Source organism: Myotis lucifugus, unplaced genomic scaffold (assembly GCF_000147115.1).
Source record: "Myotis lucifugus unplaced genomic scaffold, Myoluc2.0 scaffold_992, whole genome shotgun sequence".
In the NCBI taxonomy this organism is placed as follows: domain Eukaryota; kingdom Metazoa; phylum Chordata; class Mammalia; order Chiroptera; family Vespertilionidae; genus Myotis; species Myotis lucifugus.
Genome location: NW_005872040.1, coordinates 45,939 through 58,192, shown reverse-complemented (window position 1 = coordinate 58,192; position 12,254 = coordinate 45,939). Strand labels below are relative to the sequence as shown.

Genomic DNA, 12,254 nt, shown 5'->3' with positions numbered 1-12,254 from the left:
TAATGGAATGTTGTTGACTGTGTGAGTGTGAACTGTTTTCTGATCTTCCTTTCACATGGGACAGTCTTGCTCATGATCATTTATCTAAAACACCTAAACAAAATAGGAGCAAATGAAACTCATCAATATATTAAAAAATAATATATCCAGACCCGTTTTTGAGATAGTTCATACCTAAGATGACTTAGCTCCAAGGAAACCAAGCTACCTTGGTACTCTGCTCAATGGCCATGAAGCACGGGCCAAATTCCTTTGTGGCAGACTTCCTGTGAAAACTATCTTCAGGGCCTAGCCAATGACTCTTGTATTGAGCAACTTTTGCTAATAAATTCCGTGTCAAGAAGGAAATACCAGTTGTTTATTTTTTATTTCATTTCCCTTGCCTTTGGGATTCAAATTCACAAAACCACCACTGAAGATCAAGGTCTACAAGTTTAGTGCCCATGTTTTCTTCTCTGTATCTTACTGTTTCAGTCAAACATTTGTGGACAAAAAGGGGCCACATGCTAATTGACTAACATAGGGAAGGCCCTGCATGGTGGCTTTGCAAACTCAGAGACCTACAGTTACCACAAAGGATGGTCTGAAATGAAAACTTTTAAAATTGAAAAGCAGTCTAATGGTGGGTAGTCATGTCCTAGACAGGTATCTTCCCTGACAAAGATCAACTTTGACCTTGACTGAGCCTATTGTCTTTTGGCATCTATGATAACATACCTTTAGAATGTCAGGGTAACCTGTAACTTCCCTTTTTCCGGACCCCTCAGGGCACAACCAATGTGTCAGGGCAGCTTGATCCCCAGTGGGAGCTGTGCAGGAGGCAGCCAACTGATGACTTCCTTTCTCATCGATGTTTCTATCTCTCTGTCCCTCCCCTTCCTCTATGAAAATCACTAAAAATATGTTTTAAAAAGAGAAACACAAACACATTAAGAATTAATTTTATAATATGAGATATATATGAAAATATTTGTGTTTTGGATAATTTAGGAACATTTTTCAGATCTTGAATTTGACGATACTTACTATAAACTTTTATTCTTAGTACTTCTTGGTCAAACACATGTTCTCAATATAAACACAATACATATTTGTACTTTGAGTATATTCCTACATATATATATATATCCATAGTAAACAAACTTTCATTTTTTTCCTAATTTTCCTTTTGTTTTTCTTTCTCAAGTATGAAAATCATCATGTAATGGAAGTAGCTAAAAGTTAGAATACTGCAGAACAGTAGCATCAGGATAAAGAGGACAGAAAAAACCAGGTAGCCATTTGGACTGAAATAAAAAAAAAAAGTCATTAGAAATGATTGGTCACTTTGGTTAATTTAGTCAAACAATTTCTAAATTGCTAGCTACTATTCCACTGACAGAGAACAAAGGTGAAGAAGACATCTTGTCCACCCTCGAAATGTTTACCTTTTAGTGGTTGAGGCTGACCAGGCAGGAAAATAGACAGTATGATCAATAGCATGAGAGGCTGCTGCAAAAAGGTGAAGCCTGTTTCCCAAAGTTACTTAGAAACAACACATGGCTCTTCTCATTTGCAGATTATTCGCACCATTAACCACCCATCAGTGCAACAAATTGAGGACTCAGTAATATTTAAAGTAGGGCTATAATTAATGATTTGTCTTGCATGTTGGTTTAACATTTTACAAAAAAAAAACAAAAACAAAACCAGGCCCAGGACAGAGGAGCAAAGTTATTTGTGGTCCCAACTTTAATCTAAATATATAAAAACCTAATATGTAAAGGGTCCCCTCAGGAGTTCCACCAACTGGGAGTTCGATCACTCGCTGTGACGTGTGCTGACCACTAGGGGGTAGTGCGGAACAAAGGAAGGCTCTGGCCAGCAGCCAGCAGCCAGCAGCCATGGAAGGGAGGCCCTGGCTGGCAGCTGGCAGCTGGCAGCCGCTAGGGACCCTACCCGTGCACAAATTTCATGCCCTGGGCCTCTAGTATTAACATAAGACTTTTTATTCTGCTCTCCAAAGAAACTGGCATGGAGTCCAGGAAAATGCTTTTACAACCAGTTACCTGGGTGTATCTGGACAATGGCCATTGGTCCAGGGCTGATTCAGGGTCTGTGCAGGCACAGCCACCATCCCCTCTCAGTCCCACTGCCAGTCTAGCTGCTGCCCTCAAGGTGGAGTTGAAAGACATGTTTCATGGGAAGAAGGTAGCTGTAGAGGGGTATAGAATAAAAGGGGAACCCAGCCCGGCCGGCGTGGCTCAGTGGTTGGGCATGACCTATGAACCAGGAGGTCATGGTTCAATTCTTGGCCAGGGCACATGCCTGAGTTTCAGGCTGGATCCCTAGTGTGGGCATGAAGGAGACAGCTGATCAACAATTCTCTCTCATCATTGATGTCTCTCTCTCTCTCCCCTTCTCTCCTCTCTGAAACCAATTTTAAAAAATTAAAGAAAAAAATGTTTTAAAAAGAGGAACCTAGCTGCAGTAACTCTTCTCAGGAGTTCCCTCCTGCTGGGTCCCTGGTGTAACAGATACAATTTCTAGGACAGCATAGAGGGCAGAGATATTAGGTCCCAGGAAAATGGGAGAGGGGCTTTTCCTTTTTAGCTACCACCTGTGTCTTTTACAACTTCTTTCTTTAAAGGCTGATTAGGCACAATTATTACCTGGGAATCACTCCAGAGATCTGTATTGCAAAGAGAGCTCTTAGGTCACAGAAACTGCAAATTAGAAAAAGAATATTAACGATTAAATTAAGTACAATATATTAAGGCTCCCTCCACTATCTCTATGGTAATGATCAAATCATGTATCATCTTAGTTAATGTGTCACTTTCTTGACAAAGGAGAGAGCAGATACATTTATATAACAGCAGTGATGATTTTTCTATATGTGTGACTTAGGCTGCTTGCTACAGAATTCCTTGAGCTGGTCGCTACAACCTCACCGACCTGTTAACAGTTTTATACCATTTTGATAGTGGTTCCCAAGACAAACGCAATCATGATATTAATAATAATTAACAATAATAAGTATTGACAAAAATAATAAAGTTATTTTTTGACCATTAATACTTACTGCAAATAATACTAATTGAGTATTTGCTATGTACCAGGCAATGTACCAAATGCTCTACATGATTTATTTTGGCTAATCCTTATAGCAACCGTTCCTTTTAGATGAGGAAATGGAGACTCAGATAGGTGAAGCTATTTATAAATGTTTACACAGTTGTAAGTAGTAGAGCTTGGATTTGAATTCAAGGTTTTCTGATCAAAGTGCATATGATGTTTACCTGATGTAGGCTAACTCCTCCAGGTAGCTGAGAATGTTAGGAGGTCGATATAGGAAACTGTGTTATTATTTCTGTAGTTACTGAGTCTCTCTTATAAGTTAGCATATTGCTTGAAATGAGACAGGATATAGCTAAATAAACATTAATAATATGATTTACCTACCTTCATGTTGCAGGAAGAGAGAAGAAGGAACTTTTTTATTGAGTGTTTGCCAAGTGCCCAGCAAAGTTAGGGATTTTAACCCAGGTACTTCATTTAATCCCAGAATACTATAAAATAGGTTTTATTGACTCATTTTACAGACAAAGAAATAACCTCAAAGAGACAAAGCAATTTGCGTAAGACTGCATAGCTACTCGTGCAAAATTAAGACTCAAACCGCCTTTGCTGGTTTGGCTCAGTGGATAGAGTGTCAGCCTGCAGACTGAAGAGTCCTGGGTTCAACTCCAATCAAGGGCACATGCCCGGGCTGTGGGCTTGATCTTCAGTGGGGGTGGGCAGGAGGCAGCCAATCAATGATTTTCTCTCATCAATGAAGTTTCTATCTCTCCCTCTCCCTTCCTCTCTGAAATCAATAAAAATATATTTAAAAATAAACATAAAAATATATTTAAAAAAAAGACTCAAAGCAAAGTAGACTTTCTAGCACAATGTCCTCAAGGTCCATCCATGATGTTGAAATGGAAAGATTTTCTTTTCTTATAGCTGAGTAATATTCCATTGTATATATGTACCACATCTCTCACTGATCCATTCATCCTCGCTTGACACTTAGGTTGCTGTCAAGTCTTGCCTATTGTAAATAATGCTGCAATAAACATGGAGGTACAGGTATCTTTTGGAAATAGTGTTTTGTGGAACTCTTCTGTTAATGGTGACCCCAGACTATATGACATTTTTTATTCTTTCTGCTAAGTCAGAAAATTATTTTAATAGCTACGATATATATATATATATTTACAGAATCAGTGTAGAATAGCTGTTGGTTTCTTCATAATTAACAGAATTATTTATACTTGAGGTCTTGGCTAAGAGGGGCTGAAATCAACTAAAGGTCTTGGATTGTTGGCTCAGAAATCATCTGAGGAAGCACGCCTTGTTGATATATGTCATGCTTAGTTTTTATGAAATAACCTGGTCCTTTTTTTTTTAGACTTTTTATTTTATTTTATTTTTTTAAATTAAATCTTTATTGTTCAGATTATTACATTGGTTCCTCTTTTTTCCCCCCATAACTCCCCTCCACCCAGTTCCCACCCCACCCTCTGCCCTCACTCCCTACCCACTGACCTCATCCATAGGTGCACGATTATTGTCCAATCTCTTCCTGCACCTCCCACACCCCTTTCCCCCCAAGAATAGTAGTCCATTCCCTATCTATGTCCCTGATTCTATTATAATCACCAGTTCATTCTGTTCATCAGATTATTTATTCACTTGATTTTTAGATTCACTTGTTGATAGATGTGTATTTGTTGTTCATAATTTGTATCTTTACCTTTTTCTTCTTCTTCCTCTTCTTAAAGGATACCTTTCAGCATTTCATATAATCCTGGTTTGGTGGTGATGAACTCCTTTAGCTTTTCCATATCTGTGAAGCTCTTTATCTGACCTTCAATTCTGAATGATAGCTTTGCTGGATAGAAGTAATCTTGGTTGGACGTTTTTGGTATTCATCACTTTGAATATTTCTTGCCACTCCCTTCTGGCCTGCAAAGTTTCTGTTGAGAAATCAGCTGACAGTCGTATGGGTACTCCCTTGTAGGTAACTGACTTTCTTTCTCTTGCTGCTTTTAGGATTCTCTCTTTGTCTTTTGCTCTTGGCATTTTAATTATGATGTGTCTTGGTGTGGTCCTCTTTGGATTCCTTTTGTTTGGGGTTCTCTGCGCTTCCTGGACTTGTAAGTGTGGGAGAGTACCTGTAGATGCCGCAGCAAACTGCTGGTTCTGGGTGCGTGGCCACTGTGACCTCTGAATGTCCCTCTCAGGTATGTTGGCAGTTGCTGGGGAAATGGAACCAACTATGGTCGACGGTAGTTTGGGAAACGGGGCAAGTTTATAATAGTCTAGGAAACGGGGCAAGTTAATATTAATAGCTAGGGCAATGGGGCAAGTTGATTAATAATACCTTGGTAACGGGGCAAAAATTGATTAATGATGTTTTATGTAATTCACTTGTTTTAGTAATCGCACTTAGCAACAATGATTGATTGTATAACCTTAAAGGAAATAAATAGGTTGCAACGGCGATCAAAAGATGCCGTTGGCCATTCACCTGCTTCTTGTGTGGTTGTCTTATTTCTGTCTTATGTCTTCCTTCCCACATGTAAGTCTATTTCTTTCACCAGGTAGGGGAAGTTTTCTGTCATTATTTCTTCAAATAGGTTTTTAATATCTTGCTCTCTCTCTTCTTCTGGCACCCCTATAATTCGGATGTTGGTATGCTTGAAGCTGTCCCAGAGGCTCCTTACACTATCTTCGTATTTTTGGATTCTTTTTTCATTTTGCTTTTCCTGTTGGGTGTTTTTTGCTTCTTCGTATTTCAAATCTTTGACTTGATTCTTGCAATCCTCTGGTCTGCTGTTGGGAGTCTGTATAATATTCTTTATTTCAGTCAGTGTATGCTTAATTTCTAGTTGGTCCTTTATCACAACATCGAGGGTCTCACTAGATTTTTTGAGGGTCTCATTAAGTTTATCAGCGGTTTCTAGAAAATTCTTGAAAAACCTTAAAAGTGTGGTTTTGAACTCTATATCCAGTAGTTTGCTTTCCTCCATTTCTGTCATTTCTGTCCTGTTTCTTTGTCTCGGCATTTTTTTTGCTTCGCTGTGTCGATAGAGTGGCTTTCTGTGCTAAGTGTCCTATAGGACACTGGTCCAGTGGCTCAGCCTCCCCAATTACCTGAGGTAGACACTCTTGGTACACCCCCTTGTGGGCTTTGTGCACAGTCTTGTTGTAGTTAAGCCTTGATTGTTGTAGGTAACACTGGGAGGAATTGACCTCCAGGCCAATTGGCTGTGAGAATCAGCTGTGTCTATGGTGGGAGAACTTCTGTGCTGAAGACACCCTTAAGGGCAAGACTTGCTTCAGTGGGGCTTTGGTGCTCACTGAGTCTGCCCCCTGAGTGTCCCTTATGGATCTGAGGAGTTGTAATTGGATGGTCCCATCCTGACCACTGGGTACACTGGTTCTTGGATCTAAGGAGGTGCTAATCTAGCCTCTGCCTGAGGCTACCCAGCAGAAGCCAGCTGTGAAGCAATGCAAGTTGCCCTGGGGCCTTGGGGCAGCTGCAGTTTGTTAAGTAATTTTCAGATTACAAAGGGCCGGGCCTTTCATATGCAAAAGCCTCCTGGCACGGCTTGGGCAGGGCGGGGTCTTAGGGGAGCAACAGGGCAGGCGGAGGTAGCATATGGCTGCTCTCAGTCCTGCCTTCAGAGGTCCTGGCAATCGCTGCGAGTGCCTCTGAGAGAAAGCTGCCCTTGAGTTCCGACCGATGCCAGACAGTCCCGTTTCTCCCGTATGAATCTGGGTCCCCAGAGACTCGCCCGGAACTGGAGCTCAGAGCCTGAGACTCCCTCCCGATTGAAAAAGACAATCGTGTCCTGAGCTGCCAGCCCTCTCTGCATCCACCTCCGCACCTTTGTATTTTACTTCTGCACCGCACCTCCTCTGAGTCTCGGTTTGCTTTTTTCTTTCCTTCTAGTTGTAGAATTTCCACTCAGCCAGCCTTCCTGTGGTTCTGGATGATGTCCATTCCGTCTTTTAGTTGTATTTTTGAAGTGGTAGTGTGAGGCAGCAATCTCTGGTGTTTACCTATGCCGCCATCTTGGTTTCTCCTGACCTGGTCCTTTTTATTAAAAACATCTTTTTATTCATTCTTTGGAGGCTTGAGTGACTCTGGCAGCATTCATCAAACACCTTCCAGCCCCCGACATTTACCACTTCTGCAGCATTCAGTTCTGACTGCATCCATTTCAACTTTGTCTGTTCTTTTCTAAGTTGCTTTAATAACATGAAATCATCCAGATTCTTTTCTCTCTCTTCTCGGAGGTGTTTTAATGCTGATGAAGTCTGAGCTGTACAATTTTTATGACTCTGTCCCTACTGACATGAGCCTCATCACTCATAAAATTGTTTACAGGTTTGGCTGGCATAATTGTTTCCTGCAGAGAGAGCTGTTATAACCATAGTGTTTAATTCATGTCCTGTCCTGTCATCAGTTGCCCTCATCACCTTAGTAATTCCTGGAACTGGGCAAACTCCTCATGATTCACATGCCACTGGGCACCACCATATTGGACCTACATCTTTCATTCTTCCTACTAGGAATTTCCTTCCCTCTTGACTTAGTGATATTGACATGTCTTCCTGGAACTTATTTATTGGACTTTGCAGAGTGAAGTAGACATTTTATTCTATCTTGTCATTATTCCTTTAAACAAATTCCCTGTGGAATTGTTCTTCCCCACCCCTGGATAAAATACTGTGCGTAATATTTGTACCATTCTTTGTGCTCTTCTCAGGCTAATATTTTGTTAGGAACTATACTTTCATCACAACACTCCCCTTGTAAAGATGCTAAGGAGGCATGGTTTGAAATTGACTTCAACATTATGCCTTACCTTAGTCTGCCTCCTTTGTTTTCTACCTTCCTCACTCAAGGTATTTTCCAACTTCCTTCATGATCCACAAGCCACAGGCATTTCATTATTAGCGTGGCTTCTGAAGGGTGTATTCTAGTCCTCTGGCAATGTAAATTCTACCAATGTTCCTTATTCTCCATGACGTTTTCTTCTGATTCTCAAAATAGCATTGATATTTCCCATCTTTGAATTATTATTCTGCTCATTAATAATACAAATTATTATATTTAAAAATATCTCAGTATTGCTCTGATTTAACCTCCCTTGGTTTGTCTGTGTCTTCCCCACTCCTTCTTCCCCAACCATTTAATTATAAGTGCCTTGAAGGCTGAGATTGTGCTTATGTTATATTTGCATCTGTCATAACCAAGGAACATAGTAATTGTGAATTGATTAATTAATGTTTAACATGAAATCTTATCTTCCACCCCCATACAATGCTTATTGTGATTGCCACAAAAATTAGAAAGCAGATTTGTAAATCATAACAAAAATTAAATATCTAGGTGACAGCAAATCAAATTAAATTAACACAGACAACAGCATGATGATTACCAGAGGAGAAGAGGTGGGAGAGGTAGAAGAGGGTCTGAGGGGAAAATGGTGGTGGAAGAAGACTTGATTTGGGAACACACAATACACTATAGAGATGATGTATTAGGAATTGTACACCTGAAACATATAATTTTATTAACCGATGTCACCCCCAATAAATTAAATTAAAAACTTAAATTTAAAAATAAAAATGTAATTTTGTGGAATTAATGCTAAAATGATTGTAATAAAACATTTATATTCACCTATAGTTTGGATCCAGGATCTTCACTTTAAACACATACATTCCAGCTTGCGGAAGAGGCCAAACTAAATGGTTACGGTTAGACTTGTTGATAATCTCGTACGGTTGACTCAAGTCTCCTGGTTTTCCAATACCATAAGAAAAACAGTGCTTATAGTTCTGAATAGGAAACAAAGACAAAAACCCACTTGATCAAACCATCTATAGCCTCTGAGAAAACAAATCTCCCCTAGCCTCAGGAATTACACCTCCTTTCTAGCCAAGGACTTCTTGGAATAGTATGTCAGCCCTGTCTAGAAACGTGAATCCTGTCTTCAGTTGTATGTGTGTAGCCAATAATTCAGTACCATTTCTCCCTTTCCTTCTCAAGCTCTAACATTAACTTGGAAGAACCTGTGAAAATGTCACTTTTCCTTTAGAGTCCTTCAGTTTTTCTTCTGAGAATTTACATCTCTATAGTTACCTCCCAGAGTACCTTTAGAGTCCTTCAGTTTTTCTTCTGAGAATTTACATCTCTATAGTTACCTCCCAGATCTTTATGCAGGCTATTCATCCCTGTAGAGTCAGGACTATGCAGCAATCAGCGTGGCTCCAGGAACTGGAATGCTATTTCATTCCAAATATATGTTTCAGGGAAAGAGCGCCACTGGTGGCCATGTTCAGATAATATACCCTCGGGAAGGGTAGCTTTGCTCACCCAGACATAACTAGTCTTTGCAGGTGCCTGCGTTCCATTATACTCAGACTCCAGACTGAATGCACCCTTCCGGTGCAGAGCTTTGTGTCTCCATAAAGTAGGAGTGAGTATTTAGGGCCTGGTGTGGGCACTTCAAAACTTTCTTGAATGTAAGCCACTATTTCACTAGTTCTAAAATGTGATCAGCAGTAGCAGCATCACCTGTGAACTTGTTAAACTGCAGATTTTGAGGTCCCTCCCCAGATCTGTTGAACCAGCAACTTTGGAGGTAGGGCCCAGAGACCTGTTCTAGCAGTGGTCGGCAAACTCATTAGTCAATAGAGTCAAATGTCAACAGTACAATGATTGAAATTTCTTTTGAGAGCCAAATTTTTTAAACTTAAACTATATAGATAGGTACATTGTTATTAACTTAATTAGGGTACTCCTAAGCTGGCCTTTGCTAAAAAACGTCCTCAATCTGATTGAGGTACATTCGCTGAGGTCGATCCCTTCCAACTCTCCCATCCACACTCGTCTTGTATACTTGTTTCGTCTATCTCCTTTCTGAAAACTGACTTCTGCGCATGGGCCACGAAGTTTCAATCGCACTGTACGTGCGCGCCCACACGTGATATTTTGTGGAAGAGCCACACTCAAGGGGCCAAAGAGCCGCATGTGGCTTGCGAGCCACGGTTTGCTGACCACTGCCCTGGTGATTCTGATGTGCATTAACATCTGAGAAACACTGCACTGAAGCATACTGACTGGGGCACACTCCAGCACTTTAATGAACAGGTGGCCCATTGCTTTAAGTAATGTGTTATTTTGGCTAAATCCTAGAATATTTGGGTGCCTTGTGTGAGATTTTGGCAAATAGAGTGTCACACAACCCCAGACCCTTCAACAAAAGTCATAGGGCAAGTTTCTTTTTTAACTGACTCCATGACTAGTTTAATTCCTTATGCTTTTTAAAAATATATATTTTATTGATTTTTTTACAGAGAGGAAGGGAGAGGGATAGAGAGTTAGAAACATCGATGAGAGAGAAACATTGATCAGCTGCCTCCTGCACACCCCCTACTGGGGATGTGCCCGCAACCAAGGTACATGCCCTTGACCGGAATCGAACCTGGGACCCTTCAGTCTGCAGGCCGACTGTCTATCCACTGAGCCAAACCAGTCAGGGCTTCCTTATGCTTTCTTAATAGCGGAATTAATACTCTATAAGAAGGTAGATGGCTATACTCTATTAATTAGTTCCACAGATATTTATTGAGCACTCAGAATGGGTAGATGGTGGGGATACAGCAGTGAACAAAACACACACAATTTTGTTTGCTTATGCAGCTTGCGTTCCAATAGGGGAGCCAGACAACAAATGGGATAAATAAGCAGACTACATACACAATGTGTCAGTGAGTGACACATGCTAATGACAGTAAAGAAAACTGGGAAGGAAGATATGGACTGCCGGGGTTATGGTTAACTTTTTCTAGAGAGTGGACCAGGTAGTCTTCATTGACTAGTTGATTTCTTTTAAAATGTATTTTTATTGATTACAGAGAGGAAGGGAGAGGTAGAGAAAGATAAAAACATCAATGATGAGCCCAAACTGGTTTGGCTCAGTGGATAGAGCATCCGCCTGAGGACTGAAGGTCCTGGGTTCGATTTTGGTCAAGGACACATGCTGGGGTTGCGGGCTCCACCCCCAGTGTGGGGTATACAGGAGGCAGCTGATCAATGATTCTCTCTCAACATTGATGTTTCTCTCTCTCTCTCTCTCTCTCTCTCTCTCTCTCTCTCTCTCTCTCCCTCTCCCTTCCTCTCTGAAATCAATAAACATATATCAACAACAACAACAACAAAACCCCAAAACATCAATGATGAGAGAGAATCATTGATCGGCTGTCTCCTGAACACTGGGATGGAGCCCGGAACCTGGGCCCATGCCCTGAAAGAATCAAACTGTGACCTCCTGGCTCACAGATCGATGCTCAGCCACTGAAACACACTGGCTGGGCTTGACTAGTTGATTTTATATATATATGTAGTATATATATGGTTTTTTTCTTTTTGACTGGTTGATTCTTAAGTAAAGACCTGGAGGAGGAAGCTGGCTAGTCATAGGGGAGGGGCATAGCAAATAATGAAGGCTTGGCTGTAACTGAGATGGGAACCATTTCATGGTTTTGAGCAGAAGAGTGACATGTTCTCGTTTATGTTTTGGAAGGAACACTAGCTGCTGTGTTGTGACTAGATTCGTGGTGGGCAAGGCTGAGGCACGGAGACCAGCAGGGATGCTGCTGTTCTAACCCAGATGGTTGGTGATGGAGGAGCAGGGTGGTGGCAATTGGGGTGGTGAGGAATGACCAATTCAGAATATACTTTGAAGGAAGAGCCAACAGATTTCCTGGAAGACCAAATGTGGGCGTGAGATGACGCTCAGAGGCTTCTTTCCTGATCAAGCTGCAAGGATGGGATTCCCACTCACCGCGGTGGGAAGGACGCTGGGCTATGTTTGTAGGGTGGATAGTAGGAGCTCAGCTGGGACATGTTAAGTTTGAGATGTTAATGGAAGCACCATAAATTTTCTTTAACACGGGGTTATTTGTCTCATCTTAGTAAAAAAATAAGACCCTCTCTTCGCCTCTTGCTCTCTAGCTACTACACTATGTCATTCTCCCCTTTGCCCCCAAACTCCTCAGCGGAGATGGCTATTCTTGCTGCTTTGAATTCATTGTTTCCATGTTAATTAAACCCACTTTGGTAAGTTTTTGTCTCTCACACTGCACCTAAATGGATCCTTCAAGGTTACTAGTTATCTCCATGCTGCTAATGTACATGATCAGTT

At 41.1% G+C, this 12,254-nt stretch overlaps 1 protein-coding gene and 1 pseudogene across 2 annotated transcripts in view; both read right to left on the bottom strand.

The window, feature by feature from the left end:
• Positions 1-1,013: 1,013 nt before the first annotated feature.
• Positions 1,014-12,254, bottom strand: part of LOC102430395 (cation channel sperm-associated protein subunit epsilon) — a 56,241-nt gene continuing 45,000 nt past the window's right edge. The window contains exons 8-10 of one of the 2 annotated variants that reach the window (XM_023747813.1): positions 8,726-8,883; positions 2,652-2,705; positions 1,014-1,286 (exon numbers count right to left, since the gene is read on the bottom strand). In XM_023747813.1, the coding sequence (XP_023603581.1) occupies positions 1,157-1,286; positions 2,652-2,705; positions 8,726-8,883 (342 nt within the window). In that variant the 3' untranslated portion in view covers positions 1,014-1,156. The remainder of the gene's footprint in view (positions 1,287-2,651; positions 2,706-8,725; positions 8,884-12,254) is intronic. The other variant, XM_023747812.1, reaches the window with a different exon arrangement.
• On the bottom strand, positions 7,151-7,965 carry LOC102430089 (annotated as a pseudogene).